Source organism: Brachypodium distachyon, chromosome 3 (genome assembly GCF_000005505.3).
Source record: "Brachypodium distachyon strain Bd21 chromosome 3, Brachypodium_distachyon_v3.0, whole genome shotgun sequence".
NCBI classification, from domain to species: Eukaryota; Viridiplantae; Streptophyta; class Magnoliopsida; order Poales; family Poaceae; genus Brachypodium; species Brachypodium distachyon.
Window position 1 is genome coordinate 27,610,011 of NC_016133.3, and position 16,389 is coordinate 27,626,399.

At 45.0% G+C, this 16,389-nt stretch overlaps 1 protein-coding gene and 1 pseudogene across 12 annotated transcripts; both read left to right on the top strand.

Annotated features, from left to right (window-relative positions):
* The first annotated feature begins 682 nt into the window (after nt 1-682).
* On the top strand, nt 683-7,252 carry LOC106866454 (annotated as a pseudogene).
* Nucleotides 7,253-9,265: 2,013 nt separating this feature from the next.
* Nucleotides 9,266-15,503, top strand: LOC100830648 (BTB/POZ and MATH domain-containing protein 2). 12 transcript variants are annotated; one of them, XM_024462202.1, is made up of 7 exons: nt 9,266-12,180; nt 12,286-13,852; nt 13,942-14,034; nt 14,139-14,305; nt 14,405-14,451; nt 14,674-14,753; nt 14,834-15,503. In XM_024462202.1, the coding sequence occupies exon 1, from the start codon at nt 9,641-9,643 to the stop codon at nt 10,715-10,717; it is 1,077 nt and encodes a 358-aa protein (XP_024317970.1). In that variant the 5' UTR covers nt 9,266-9,640; the 3' UTR covers nt 10,718-12,180; nt 12,286-13,852; nt 13,942-14,034; nt 14,139-14,305; nt 14,405-14,451; nt 14,674-14,753; nt 14,834-15,503. The 12 variants fall into 12 exon arrangements, with proteins under 12 accessions (XP_024317970.1, XP_024317972.1, XP_024317968.1 ...); XM_024462204.1 differs by having other exon boundaries at nt 15,159-15,503; XM_024462200.1 differs by having other exon boundaries at nt 14,139-14,753; nt 14,834-14,917; nt 15,159-15,503.
* The last annotated feature ends 886 nt before the right edge of the window (nt 15,504-16,389 follow it).

A 16,389-nucleotide genomic window follows, 5' to 3' on the forward strand; every position in this document is an offset into this window, starting at 1 on the left:
CGTCTATTCGTCGTTTGGTCCCGGAAGTTCAGAGTCTCAGAGATTCCGGGAACCAGTAAATCAGGACCCGAACGGATGAACCAGATGCTTCTTCCATTGCGCAGGACTCGATCGCCCTCGCCCAATCCCAATCGCCGACGCCCGTTTTCTCGTGAACTCGTCTCGCCAGAGTCTTGGAGCTGTAGCGCACCAGCAGCAGCAATTCGACTAGGACACAGCCACACAGGTTAATGCCGCCATCCTCTTAATTTTTCGCCTAATCAAGAATCAATCAATAAATTGTTGATCTGGATTCCTCTAATTTTGTTTTATTGATCTTTTGTATCTAGTGTCTCAAGTTTTGATTCCGGCTAGTTATGCATAGAAAGCATAAATTTGGTGCCCAAAAATGAAAATAAATAAATAAAGAGAACACGGTTTTCTAGTGAAAGAGGCCCCATTTTACGGTTTCGCACGGGCCTCCGATTTTGCCGGCCCTGCCATACGCAGCTGAGCCCATGGCCACAAGTTTTTATGGCCTTCAACGTCGGCTATTAGCTTTTCCAGTGCGGGAAAGAATATAGCACTAACTGTTAGGCTAGCTGGGCACCAAGTATGTAGTAGCACTCTTGTTTTGAGTGGAAAGAAGCAGCATAAAGTCGATCTAATCAACGCGTCTCACTCCCTTTTAACTTGGTGAAGCATTTTTCTACCCTACTGGATACGGCAAAAGGATTTGACCGAAGGAAGTAAGAAGACTCTGCACCAGAAACACTACTTTCCTACGGCGACATTCAAAGAGGAAAAGCCTATAATTAAGTGTGCACTGAATGGAATGGACATTAGTCTATCTTCTTTCCTCCTAGAACCAACCTCAAAGGAGCATTGCTCTGCAACTGCAATACACGAGTTCTGCTTGTGCTTGCCAGCAACTGAAAGATGCATATATGCCTTCTGTACCGTCAATTGATTGATCAAACGGTCTGAACATGTCCAGCCGCAGCGCAGGAGGCAATAATCCTTCTGCAACAGCCCCCTTCATATTTCTGGTGCTCCTCATCTGCCTGTGTTCATCATCCTGCACCGGCTCTCTCCAATCCGGTCCCACCAAATGCCCCGGTAGCTCCGTGGCCATCCCGTACCCCTTCAACATCCCCAGCAACTCAAGCAAATTGATTTCTCCAGGCTTCGCCATATCATGCGAATCTACCGGGCCGATGCTATTGCTTGGCAACAAGAGTTACACGGTCCTGAACATCGCACTGGACCAGGGCTATGTGCGTGTAACCGGCGACACTGTTTATTCCCAGTGCCATAACAACGGTACGGTGAGCGCAAAGTTCATCGACCTTAAGGGGACACCTTTCACCTTCTCCAAGACTCCAACACACAGAACAAGTTCACCGTTGTTGGCTGTGACTCCATGGCAACTCTAAGAAGCCCTGCCCGCGGCTACATCGGGGGCTGCGTTTCGTTCTGCGCTTCCATGGATAGTAGCATCATCAGCGGTGCATGCTCCGGGGTGGGGTGCTGTCAAGCCTCCGTGCCCGAGAAGCTGACGGCGTTGGACATAGAGCTCACCAGCATACGGAACCAACTCCCGCCGTTCTCCGGGTCGGATCCGGATCCTCTGACGTGAAGAAGAGAAGTCAGAAGGTGACTTTCCTTCAGCAAACGGACGTTTTCATTCCAAAAAATAAAATAAAAGAAGAATGAAATCAGCAACTAACACGCGCCGGCACCGCGAGTTGATCCGCCGCCTGCACCTGCACGCCGCCCGCCATCCGGAGAGAAGAAAATGGAATCGGCGGATGTTTGGCCAAAACGACGATGGCTCGTCAGCGTCCTCCGCGTGTGGCGGCGGCACTGTACTTCGACGGCGAGGACGTGCTGCCGGCGACGCATGCGGAGCACCCGAAGTCGGAGGAGGCGGCACCAGCACCAGCGCCGCCGAACCCCGCGTTGCCGGTACTCGGCCCGACGCCAGTCGTCGCCACTGCAATTTGTGTCGACGCCGTCGCAATTCACGCCACCACCGACGCCGCGATGTCCCCTGCAGCCTCCCGGACCTGGCAGTGGCGCGAGCAGACCACGCGAGCAGGCGGCGGGCATGCGACGAAAAGAACAAGGGAACGCGGCGGCGTGCGTTTATAATGGAAACATATGTTTGCTGAAGGGAAGTCACCTCTGACTTCTCTTCTTCACGTTAGAGGATCCGGGTCCCTCCGGGTCCCCATCTGCCGCCCCCACCCTCCCCCATCAAGCACTGCCGTGCAGCAAGGCGTTCATCGTGGACCAAAGTTCCTACGTGTTTTCCAGGCACGACTTGGAAAGAAACCTGACGAACATGCCCATGGTGCTTGACTGGTCTATAAAGGGTGCCAGCTGCGAGGAGGCACGCCGCGCTCCGCGGACATTCAAGTGCAGGGACAACACTGAATGTTATGACGTGACAAATAAAACTGGGTACCGCTGCAAATGTTCCAAAGGCTTCGCTGGAAACCCTTATTTGCAAGGGCTTGATGGATGCCAAGGTGAGGAATTCATGTCCCTCCCCCCCCGTCCCCACCCCTTTTCGAAAAAGAAAAAAATCCTACCATATAGATATAAGATATAGCAATGTCTGATATGATTCAGGGTCTGGTTTGTAATTCATCCGTAAGATACTGATGAGTGCAAAGACGAGAACAATTACCCATGCACGCACAAGTGCGTCAACACGGATGGGGATTTCTACTGTAAATGCCCGATGGGCATGACGGGGGATGGCAAGAAGGGCAGCGGGTGCAAAAGAGATTCGATGCTAGTGATTGCAGTGGCAAGTGTCAAATGATCTTTTGTTCCATTTTGGCATGAATATACAAGCAAATGTTCATCTAATAATGTTAATGCCGTCTATTCTCAGGTGGTGGCCTACCTTTGCTGCCTTTTCTCCTCATGCTTGGGTTCTGGACCCACTGGCTTGTTAAGAAGAGAAAGCTAGCCAAGATAAGACAAAGATATCTTTTGCAAAATGGTGGCATGCTCCTGAAGCAGCAAATGTTTTCACAGATTGCACCTTTGAGGATATTCACCTCGGCTGAGCTTGAGAAAGCAACCAACAACTTTATGATGATAACATTGCTGGTAGAGGTGGATTCGGGACGGTCTACAGAGGCATATTATCCGATCAAATGGTTGTCGCAATCAAGAAGTCACAACGAGTTGATCAGAGCCAGGTGGAACAATTCGTCAATGAGCTGGTCATTCTCTCACAAGTGAACCACAGGCATGTGGTGCAACTAGTAGGATGTTGTCTCGAGTCAGAAGTCCCTTTGTTGGTTTATGAATTCATCACAAACGGACCCCTCTTTCATCACCTCCACAATACATCAATGCCGATGCCATGGGAAGACCGCTTGAGGATTTCTTTGGAAATAGCAACAGCACTTGCATACTTGCACTTAGCTCCAAAGATGCCAATTATTCATAGAGATGTCAAGTCATCCAACATACTCCTTGACAAAAGCTTCACCGCAAAGGTGTCTGATTTTGGCGCCTCAAGGCCAATGTCTTATAATCAGACCCATGTGACGACGTAACATCCCAAATTTTTTGTTCGCACCTTTTCATTTCTTATGCATATCACCTTGATCATATCTCAAAATTTTGGTGTTCATTATGATACATTATTGAAAGTGTTTGAAATTGTGTTTTGGAATGTGTTAGGTCGATAGAATTTGATTTGAGAATTTTCTACAATTTAAAAATGCATTCTAGGATATTTTTTTTTGGATTTATTTAAAGATTAAAAACATTAAAACTATTTTTATTATTTTATTTTTGAGTGGGAATAATTTTCCTGGGCTCTAAATGAAATATTTTATTTTACAGAATTTTTGGGAGTTTTTCTGAAGTCATTTGATATTTTAAATGATTTAAATGGATTTTCGGGTGAATTATAGATCCTGAAAAGTATTTTATATTCTTTTTCTTTTATTCTTTTCTTTTTCCTCTGAAAGTACGCTTTCTCCGTGGGAAAGCGTATTCTCAGAGAAATACGCTTTCACTTAAAACCTCGAAGGGATATCTTCTAATCTCGTCCGTTCATCTCGGATCCAACGGTCACTTTCAATATTTCTCTTCTCTCTCTCTCTCACCGACAGGTGGGGCCCACCTGTCATCCCCCACCTCCAGCCAATCCGGCAACCGCTGGCGCCCGCGATTTCCGGCCACGCCGCCGCACCGACCCCGCTCGCCCCCACGCTCTTGCCCACGCGCCTGCCCGCGCTGCCGCACCCGCGACCGCCGCACCCTGACCACCTCGCCCACACACCCCTGCCCTATAAAAGCGCCCGCACCCCCTCTCTCGCGCGCCCTCACCTGCACCCGCTCGCCCGCCCGCGTTCTCCCTCGCCCTGCGGCCCCCAATTTCCGGCCAAACCGCCGCCGCCGCCGCCCAAACTCCGGCGAGCAATTGCCGGAGCCGCGCTGCCCCGTTCGCCGAGCCGCCACCGCCTTCGTGATCCCCGCGACGCCGTGAACCTCCCCCAACCCTTCTTCTTCCTTCCCAAGCTTCGATTTGTCAATCCGTTCATCTCCGGAGAGATTTGGGTATGAAATTGGTTCATCTCCATTCTCTTCGATTAGCCCTGTTCTTGCGTCGATTGCTAGCAGACTGCCGATCATTATGTGCTCTAGTTTTCACCATGGTGTAGAGTGTATGTTCCTCTACTATTGCTCTATAGACAGTATCCATATATGGTTCACCTTGTGCACTGCATCGTCGTCGCAAAACGGTATTCGTAGCAGCTTTTCTGCCGTATCTCTGCCGCGGCAGGAAGTTGTAGCACCATTCTTATCGAGTAGCCACATTCATCTGTTTATAGCTACAGCCTCATATCTCCATAGTTCGTGAAACTAGTGCCATTTGGAAGAGTAGATCATATTCTTGGATTCCTATGTTTAGTTGTCTGTCATTGGAATAGTTTTGCACCAGTAGCTTTTCAGTCGAAGTTAGTACCCTTTATCTGTCAGAATCTGATTAGCCATCTTTGCAAGCCAGTAACTTTTGATCTGTTCATCCAACTGACCTGAAACCTGTTGCGTTAGTTAGTACAACCTTAGAACTGTACTGTAGCATACGTTTCATGCCATGTACTGTACTTTAGCACCTTTTACCCGTCAACCCTATTTGCAATCTGTTAACAGTAGCAGATTACTGAATCTTCAGACTTAGCCACACTAGCCTTAACCTTAGACTTTAGAACCTTGTTTGTTGAAACTATAGTATTGTTTGCATGAAGTCGAGGTTCTGTTCTTAAATGTTTGCAATACATTCCTTTATTCGAAGTTTATTTGGAGTTATATTTGGATATATATTTGTAACTATGCATTTATTTTGTTTCGTTCTTCGCGCTAGATTATTCAGATTGCGATTGCGACGAGTGCGAGGGAGCTGACGACCGCAACAACTTTTCTGATCCAGGCAAGTTACACTTATTGATCATGTAGTACCTATATTTTTGCTTACGCTATGTTGTTTACAATGTTATAGGGATGCATGTTGATTTTTTTATATATGAAGTATTTATCAAATGCGTTTTCAACATGTTTAGTTATTCCTAGTAGATTGCTTATAGGATCCATTGCCATGCCACCAAATACCATAGGTTATGTATTTATATTTTTCCAAAGCATGCTATACTATTATAACGGGACGGGACCCAAACTATATTGAAAAGTATTAAGTGCTCTTCATGAGCGAGTATGTTTTTGGAAAAATGTTTTCGAAATAAAACCAAAATGTTTTATCTGGATGGAGTGGTATGATGGAGGCCAGTTGGCTGTCGGCAAGTGTTGTAACCCCGTAACGGGTACACACTCAGGAGAAGGTGGGGACCGCCGTCCAGAAATCCAAGAGTTCAAACCTTCTCATGTACCCAAAGGCTTACTGTGCAACCACTTGCTATTATGGGCTCTAGTTTGGTCGACTAACTAGCGGGAAACCCTTACCTGGGTATCGCCATCCGGAGAGGAGCCAATGTGCTCATATGGGGCGGGCGGTGCCAGAATTAGGTATCAGGGGGCTTCTAGTGAAAGACTTCGTCACAATCTTTATCCGTTGTGCACGCTTGTCGTCAGGCAACACTTTGGACTGATTGTGTCAAGTGGGTAAAGTGTACAAACCTCTCGAGAGTGTCAATCTAATCAATTAGCCATGCCCCTGGTTACAGGCGACTTTGAGTCATTAAGTCAGGAGAAGTGGAGATCTTCAAGTTTTGTTTTCAAAACCCCAAAACTGTTTTGACTCGATGGAAGGTTCCACAGAATGAGTCAGGGAAAAAGGGATGCTATGTGAGTGTCAGTTGACCCAGAGTGCATAGCTAGGTCGTGGAGTGAACATCCACAGAATGACCATACTATTATTCAAACCCTGTTTTATTCAAACTCCAGGTTTAGAGATTTTCAAAGGAAAGTACTATGAGTAATTCAAAACCCCAAAAGCAGCATTTTGCAAAAACAACCCTAGTAGCCAAACTAGGAAATCCTTCATCATTTCCATGCATTCCTCCTAACCACACAGGTGTGACTTGCAAGTACATTCAATGTACTGACCTGCACCTATCATGTATAGAGAGTGACGCTTAAGAAGAAGACGCAGGGTCGCGAGTCTACACTCAACTTGCCTATGGCGTTGATGGGACTCCCTCTTTATCAGTTTGCTTTATTTTGAACTTCCGCTTGGTTTGTATTAAGTACTCTGGATTTGTAATTCGAACCGATGTAATAGACATGTGTATGGTACTTCATCAATGGAACTGTGTGTGCTAGCATTTGATCCAGGGACTAGCACAAATTACACAGAGGTTCGGATCCTTACGGGTCTGGGTCGCCACAGACGACCTTGGTGGAGGGGACACTAGGGTACATGGACCCCGAGTACTTTCAGACAAACCAACTAACTGACAAAAGTGATGTTTACAGCTTTGGCGTAGTTCTCATTGAGCTTTTGACAAGGTAGAAACTCGTATTTGGTGGTAAGATGGATGAGGTGAGAAGCCTAGTGTTACATTTTAGTACATTATTCCACCAGAACCGGTGGTTAGAAATTGTGGATCGTCAAGTAGCCAATGAAGCTGGAGTGAGACATGTTAAAACAGTTGTCCAGTTGGCTTTACGATGCTTAAGGTGTAAAGGTGAAGATAGGCCAAGGATGATAGAGGTTGCGGTTGAACTTGAAGCGCTAAGTAGATTGATGAAACAACACTCGGTGATATCTCTTGAAGAGTAAACAAGGATGTTGCCTGGTAGATGTGCTATATTTTACCTTCCAATAGAAATATTAATATGTCAAGAGCACACATATGAGGAATGGTGGTGTACAACTGTAATTGGTTTTGGAGGATGGTGCACAAGAATCAGAATCGATGGGTAAAGTACTAGGGAGAATACAGTCTTCTTGTTTTTCCTCGTTGCAAGACATCATGTAACTAAAGTTATCTACGAGCGATGATTTTGCACATATCTTAAAGCAAGACATGTACACATTTATTTAGGGAAAAACATATATCTATTTTTTCAGTGGAAAATCAGTCGAGTTCTTCTTTGTCAATAATTTTCGTTTTAACTTAGCCTCCGCCAAATCAAGCAGCCCATGACTTGGCGGTGATGGCGGAGTATAAGCCAGCCTATTTCTGGTTCCACTCCCCCTCTTCTAGCATTTTACCTCTCCTCATTAAGGATGTAACTATTGTTTCCAATCAATAAAGATATATTTTGCTGTTTTTTTAGGGGAAGATATTTTGCTGTTAAAAAAAAAACTTAGCCTACGGCTTCGAGCCAGCGGGAACCGTTGGATCTTCTTTGGACGTCCTGGCTCTATTTCGCTTTCTATACGACATAACCGTTCCATCTCAGTTCGTCTCCCCCATAACGCCAAACACGACGAAAACCTCGCCGCTGCATTTCCCTCTTGCTCATGGGCGAAGGACAAAAAATTATTTAGGTAGGACGATTCGTAGAACATACATATAACATTTAATATTTATATTTTATAATTGCAAACTGTATTTTAATGTTTGTTGTTTGTATTTTTATTAATTCTTATAACATTTTGTTTTTAATATTCAATATTTCACTAGATTTCATGCAAAAAAATGTCACATCGTATACAGGTATAAACTATCAACTATGTAATAATCTTAATGCGTATTTTTCTAATAATCCAATGTTTCAAGTAAGCATAAATACATGGAGATGAATTATGAAGTTAGGTCTTTACAAGAGTAAATATATAGTTATATTTTTATCCAGAAACATCTACGTACTTATATACTTAACAAAATAGATATTCGGGTTTGTTATACCCAAGTTGAATGATTTTTAGTTAGAGATAAGTTGATTGTTCAGCCGTTGGATCTAGATTGTGTTTTAAAATTCGCAACAAAAGGGAAATGAGTGACTTTGATGCTATCGACCAAGAATTAAATCTTTTACTTAAAAATCAGGCACCTCAGATATGAACACACCCATAGATATTTGGCAAAATAAACAGGGTAAATTTCAAGAAACCACGGTTTTTGGGGCCCGTCTCACTAGCTCCACTTTTTGCTAATTTGCCAACAGAATCACATATTTTTTGTCAGACTGTATCAACAGGTCACAAACTTTTTACATCACATGAATTATTAAACTACTTTTTCTCAGTTAGTCCTAGGGTGGGAGCTCTTAGCTCATTTATCTCTCAAGTTTTTTTTAGAACAACGATCTGACTTTGTTTATTCAACGAACAAAATAAAACTGATCGAAAAATTAAGACAACAACAAAGATTTCGGATAAACCGAAAATTATAAAAAAAATCTCTCGTGACAGAACAGTAGAAGACCAAATCTCCATAAGTTGTACTAACGTTGTAGGTTTTATTGAGCCGACCATCCCAGCGGGTGAGAACTTAAGATAGTTGAACACGCGCGGTGGCCTGGGCACACCCCTCGCAAGACAGGTTGTCGAACCATTGAATCATAGCAGAACCGATGAGGAAAATAATCAAAATCACGAAATTACGAGCCATGAGATTCACAAACTCTATGGAGTAGCCCATGATAGCCATGCCGGAACCGGGATGGAGCCGAGAGACCATTAATCCAAGCGTCGTTGCATCCATCGTCAGGCGCTGCCGTCAAGAACACACAAACCCTTACAAAAAAGGTACTAAAACGATGCAGATGTTGATCCGTGGTTCTTCTCAGCTCATGATGGCGAATGGGATTTTTTTTTCGCAGAAGGCCAGGGTTTCACACCGAGGAAAGAGGGCACTGTAATTTTTCCTTGCTTTGCTTGGCAACCTTCCCTGCCCTGGCCCATCTCGCTGCCGAGCGCCCCGACGGTCTTCCTCCTCGAGCAAGCGCCGCCACCGCTGCCGAGCGCCCCAGCCCCCTCGCTGCGTCGCTCGTCTTCCTCCTCGTGCGAGCGCCTCCACCGCAGATATCTATCTTCCCTGCAATTCTCTCGTTCCCGACCGTTTCTCCTCCCATCACCCCACGAACAGATCCCGCCCTTTAGCTTCCCGTTGCATCTCCTTAATCTTCCCCAATTCGTAACTGAGGCAAAAATCAAGGTAGGGCGGCCGCCCTACCTTGCCCTACCGGGTCCTCCGCCCTTGCTCTTGCCACCGCCGCCATGTCGGCGGCCGAAGCCCCTATCTCCAGGGTATACCGTTCGCGTTCGCGCTCGGCCTCGGCCATCGTCGCGGGCACGGTCACCGGGCACCACCTGCTCAACATCGAAGGCTACTCGCATACCAAGGAGCTCCCCACCGGCCAATATATCAAGTCTCGCCCTTTTATGGTGGGGGGTCGTCTCTGGCGCATCAAATACTACCCAAACGGCGACCGCCCCGCCAAGGCTGACTACGTGTCAATCTACCTCATCCCCGGCGAGTCTTTCGCGCAACCCGTCAAGGCTCGTGTCAGGTTCGGCCTTGTCGATCTGGCTAGGAAGCCGGTGCCGTCCCAAACCCTGACAACGGAGTTGCACAGCTTCACCGCGAACGGCTTCGGCTTTGCAGACTTTATGGAGAGGAAAGAGCTGGATATGTCGGAGCATCTCGTGAACGACTGCTTCACTATCAGGTGCGACGTCATCATTTACAAGGAGGTCCGTACGGAGGACAGGAGTTCTCCGCTGGTCATGGTGCCGCCGTCTGACCTGCACGTGCATTTTGGTGACCTCCTCGCCACCAAAGATGGCGCAGATGTCACCTTCCAAGTCGCCGGTGAGATGATCACAGCACATAGATGTGTCCTTGCAGCTCGGTCTCCTGTCTTTAAGGCACAATTTTTTGGCTCGATGAAAGAGGGGGCCAAATCACACTGCATACAGATTGAGGATATGATGCCTGAGGTGTTCAAGAACTTGATGCATTTCATATACACCGACTCGTTGCCAGAGATGAAGGAGCAGGAAGAGGCTGTAATGGTTCAGCATATGCTGGAAGCAGCGGACAGGTATGACATGCAGAGGCTCAAGCTGATTTGCGAAGACAAGTTGTGCACGCTCATAAACGTTAGCACAGCTGCTACTACACTGGCTTTGGCTGAGCAGCACAGCTGCGATGTGCTTAAGCAAGCCTGTATGGACTTCCTTAAGTGTCCTGTGGCATTGGATGCCGTTATGGAAACTGATGGCTTTGACCATCTGTCCAAAATCTGCCCTGCTGTATTGAAGGAGTTAATGTCCAAAATTGTTGCTCGTTGATACTGGAGAAGCAAAATAGTAAATGAATATGGTGTTTGATTGCAACCATAGGAAGACAAATTAATGGTCCTGCTATGAGATACCTGTAATAGTCGTTATATACTTGAAAGATGCTATATACTGCTGTTTTCTTGTTGTCGTATCGTTTGCGGATAACTTTTAATTATGATGCAAGAAACATGTGTCTTGAGAAGTTTGTTCCTTTAATCCCCTTATGGGCTCCACACTGACCTGAAAATTACAGTCATTTATTCTTTCTTTTGTTGCCTGCAGGCATTACACTCTTGCAGCGGTAAATTGACATGAATTTTACTGTTAGCTATGTGAACGTGTCTTAGTTCAGTTTCCATCAGATCTATAGTTGTCATAAGTCAAAACAAATAAGTTATTGAATTTGAAAGATTTTGCTTTGTTTAGTAATTGCCGAATATGTCCATAGCAGATTGAGAATCTCATTGGTGCATGCATTTGGAAGTGATGATTATCTACGTGGATTTGCTCTGGAATTTTTGCACCTGTTTATGTCAATTTATGATTGTCCTCTGGCTAACTATTGCCTAGCAGTTCACTTTATGAGTTCTTCAACAGTTTGTTACTTGTTCTTGTTATTTTCTACTCCCTCCGATCCATAATAAGTGTCGCAGATTTAGTGCAGCTTTGTACTAAGTCAGTGAGTATGAGTTATGGATCGGAGGGAGTATGAGTTAAGGTTGTTTCACATGGAAAGATTGAATATGTCAACTAGGCTTGTACCAGCTTGGGAGATTCATAACAGTCATTCAGGCAATTTTGTCAGACTGTGATAGAATTCTGAGTTTCAAATTGATTTCCTTGCCTTATTGCTTGATAGTACAAATACTAACTGCGCGTTTTTTTAGTAATATGGTGTTGCTTCAAAAAGCAGTTGAGTACATTTGTTTTTCTAACTATGTTAAAATGCGAGGCAGATGTTTATTCTACCTAAAATTTTGTCGTCATGATCTCATAAGATGAAACTGTTTACATTGCTCTCTCATTTACAGGAGGTGATAGTTTTTTTTTAATGATGGTTGGTTGGATTGAAATATATGGAATGTGGGGGGTTAATTGGGTATTTTCAAATGGGATGTGGGGGTTAATTGGGTATACTCAGCCCGCAGCAGACGACAAAAATGCAAGAAAACAGAACGGGTGAGGCGAGGAGCGGGGCCAGGGCCAGCATGGCATGAGGCTTCCCTCGGCCTCCGACGATGAGTACGACGGCGCAGGGTGTAGCATGCACAAGGTCTTGGCAGCATGGTGGTAGCGGCATGGGGCCACGACCCATGGGGGCGCAGCTTCACTGTATTTCTTTGCCACGTCAGCAGGATACGTTCGCACATTTGGCTTGCTTCAGCTGCCCAGGGACAATCAGGCAACCATGGCGACAGCGTGGTGAAGATCGGGCAGGGCTCAAGACAATTGAAGTCTCCACGAACCTGAAGGTGAATTATCTTCTTTGAAGTGCTTCCGTTTCCCCCCATATCTCTGCTGTTGTTCTGACTTCTGACAAAAACTAATGAATTCTTAATCTCTGATGATTCTATCAGCAAATGGATGCACAACATTGTCAATTCTGTTCTAGTGATGACGTGAAAGCTGCAGATCACTTCCGTCCAGCTCCAGGTTTGGGATGTCACCTAGATAATCTGTTCTTCTCAATCTTGGTTTGAACAGATTTAGCAATTGCTAGTTTCATCAGCCGAACAAATTTTTGACTGAAAAATCAATCAATTTATGACTACCTTGCTGATGAAGCTACATGCTCATCTACAGTTGGCTGGCATGCAGTTTGGTTGATGGTGCTCATGATATTTATTTTCTCTAATGGAGGCATAGCAAGTAGCCCCATGCTAGTTGGATGAAGCTACTTGTGTATGTCAACTGCTTGGTGCTCGTGGCTCGCAAATCAAAGCTCATGGCGCTTTGATTTGGGAGAGCTTTTCCTCTGTGAGCTTTGATTTGTGAGCAGCAAGGTACCATATTGGCAAGTTGACATTAAGCAGAGGAGCACTACTGTCATGCGCTTAAAAAGGCATGCTTGGTGTTCCTTAGTTCGTCAAAGACTCTGATCACCATCATTAGAACGGATGGCTTTGAGCATTTACCAGGGAGCTTTCCAAGCGTTGTCAAGGAACTCATGTTCAAAAGCTATTCCTAGTTGACCTGGGGGCTGGGTTATATGAGTTTTCAGGCATAGGTTTTAATTGGACACAAAGTTGATTTTTTTTGTATCCAGAAAATTACTGAAGATTATTCTATGTGAAAACAAGAGACGTGTGCAAATTTGATGAACAAGTGGTTCATACACTTATAAGTTATAATTAAGCCTTCCATCTTCCTCCATAGAGTTGTGAATAATACAGGGGATTATTGTGTTGTTTGTCTGAAGATGCATCTTCTGAAGATGACTGGACCATATTTAGTTGAGTGAAAAGTATGCCAGTCTGTCTGAAGATCATCCTGTGATGGCAGCTGGCCAATTAATGAGAAAGATCTGTTTTTTTTCCTTGGGTACAAATCAAGATGCAAGGTCAATCTTCTGTGGCACCTACATTTGCTCTTCATCATTCTGCAAATTGTGTTTGCCTGGTCCTGCATTGCAGCTGCTGGTGGCTTGCCTCCTTATAAGATACAAAACTTACAGCCGGCTTATTTATTCGCCTCCTCGTTGCACCACGGAGGCGAAGGGGCCAATTTTCATTTTTTTTTTGGGGTCGTCCATTAGCGCAGCGGTGGGCTTCCGTCATTAGTTCTGGGCCAACGTCAGCGCTCTGACGCGTGTTACGCAGATCGATGCGCTGGCTCTTTGGATGGTTCGAGAGTCCGAGCGTTCGCATATTGGAGACGAGAACCGCCGTTCTGGTGGCTTCTCATGGCATCTATATATAGGGGCAGCTGCCGGCTTGGGTACTGCTCTCTCGGTTCGTGGTTGGTTGGCGCTGCAGATGTTGATCTGGCGAGATCGGCAGCAGCGGAGCGTCGCCCGTCGTCTCTCTTCCTCCACCACGGCAGGCCCGTCGCCCCTCTTCCCTGACCATGCTCCATCCCCTCTTCCCCGACCTCGGCGTCCTCTGGCCATTGGTTTGTGGCGCCCCATGGGTTGTGGCCACTGAGGTACTGTACTTCTTGCCGATACTCATGGCGGTCGGAGCAGGTATTTTGGCTAGGGTTCCATCTGTTCTTACGGCTATTCGTGGTTGTAGGTGGTGATTCTGGCTACGGTTCTTGGTGGCAGCTGCCTCTTTCGGTGGTGATGCTTCATGCTTAGTTCTGTGGCCGCCGAGTAGGTACTGCAGGTATGTGCTTTATCCTCCTTGATTGTTTTTGTTTGGGGGATTTGCTTTGGTTTGTGAAATTCGATTTGCTAGTGACGGTGCTTCTTGCCTTGTTGTTTCATCAGTGATCCTGTGCAGTCAATGGATTAGGTGGTGCGTGCGCATGGCAAAGAAGGCATGGATTAATTGGGTGGTGCGTAGGGCAGAGACCATGGAATAGCTAGGTGACATGTACATCAAGTTCCCCAAGGATGAGCCTACCAAGCTGCTCCGCTACATGATTCTTGACAAGGTCAGGTCGCTGTTTGCAGCAACTTGCGTGGTTTAGCCTCTTTTTATGTTTGAGATTTAAGTTTTTTCTAGTGGCATTTGATTTTTGCTGGTTTTGCAGCACAACTTGACGGTTCCCATGAACCAATTTGTCCTCATGGACGACAGGTATGACTTGATGTTTCTATTAACTTGTATGAATTGTATGGATGCGACAATCGGGAGATTAACTTGGTCTTATGAGTTCAATCTACGTACGCTTACTGAACAAAGGAATTGGTGGTCGCTATATTTTTGTTTATACGGGTTGTGATATTTCTGTCGGTTCAATCTGTCTATGAACAATGAATATTTTTTTTTCTTTTAATGCCTTATAATTCTGTTATGCAGGTGAGCTACTAAAGATGATATGAGGTTTTCCTTGCTATTGTGTGCTTGTTTTCCGGTGCTCTTGAATTTGGCCTATTATAGTATGTTTTTTCTGTCTCTACCATATCTAAAATTCTTGCACCAGTTTTGCTATGTTTAACTCCTTTCTTTTTATTGACAGCATGTTAACTCCTTCTGCACCAATGTTATTTCTAGCACCAGCAAACTACCCACTTAGCAGTTTTGCTATATAAATGAAAATAAGGTCCAATCTTATATTTTAACATCGATCTGCAATTCTGATATATTTATAGCCTTGTTAATTTCCACTTTATTTCTACAAAATATCGTGCTTTTTCCATTGTGATGAATACATAAGAAAGCGCATGGTCCTTCTATTAGAAACATAATTTTGTTTGAAACATACTCTTTCTACAAATCTAGAGCCAATCGGGCAGGTTTCTTTAAGCTATCTATAACTATAATTAAGTCCTCTTTATGCTCAGATTTAATGCCTCCTGGATGGTAAGCCATGCTGTCCTACAAGCCACAACTGGGTTTTCCACCAGGTCACTGCCGGGTTCAGATCCTCTAAAGTTGCGGTGATACTGCACTCATGCTGTAGCTTTTGAAATCTGCCATCCGCTTCCAATCCAAGGGTTCTCCTCCTTCCTCCATCATACACTTCTGTTTTTCTTTAATTTAATTTGTACTAGCATTCAGTACGAAACTTTTTTGGATGTCCAAGGTTTTCTTTAACATAGTTCACAAGAGTTGTATTTCATTTTATTTTGGAGAGATACATCATATGTATTTGTTAATCTGTTTAGTCGTTAAAGCAAAGAGATCAACTTCTGCATTTAGTTCATCTGTTTTAAACCTGCACCCATGCTCTTTTGTCACTACATCTACCTCTCCATATTTTTGTATTGTTGGCGCCAAAGTCTACATCTATAGTGGATGTTTACTCCATATTATTAGGTGTTTGTTTCCATTTGATAACAAAATTATAAAGGAGTAAGGAGAGCCTTTGGATTGAGAGTAGAAGGGAGATTGTAATAGCTACAGCATGCTTACATTAACACTGCTACTGTAGAGGATCTGAACCCATATGCCCATCACTGCCACATGGTGCCTCTAACCGGAATCACCCGGGGACCGGTCTCTGCTCCTTACTAACGTCGAAGTATGCGCTTTTTTTTTTAGGAAAATCAATTAAGTAGAGAAAGAGTACATGGGAATGGGGGCAAAGCTAGAAAGAAACCCCTCAGAAACAACTGACTACTCGTGAGCACCCACAACTGAAGGCCTAGTGGCCATCTTGAAAACCCGAAACTTCTCATGACAAGAGAAAGCGACCCATCCTCATTCTTGTCTTGATGCTGAAAGATGTGGCGGTTCCTCTCTTTTCAAACGCTCCAAATAATATATACGAAAAGACCGTCGAAGTCCCGCTTCCTGTCTCCATTGAGCCTAACTCTATCCAATTCCCACCACTCATCAATGGAGGAGGCAGTTTCGATCATGGAATGGGACGCGCCAACCAAAACCTCACCGAATCCCACACCTTCCTAGTGAAAGGACAAGCTCTGCAAAGGTGGTCGATGGTTTCGGAACCTGGTTGCAGAGCACACATAACTCTTCATGGTCCCATCCTCTCACCGTAAGATTATCTGCCGTGAGGATTTTTCCATGAAGCATAGACCACGTGAAGAATTTGCACTTTGGCTCCGCATG

What these genes read in the sequence shown, in the direction of transcription:
- LOC100830648 (XM_010236442.3), top strand. Translation starts at nt 9,641, where the DNA reads ATGTCGGCGGCCGAAGCCCCTATCTCCAGGGTATACCGTTCGCGTTCG.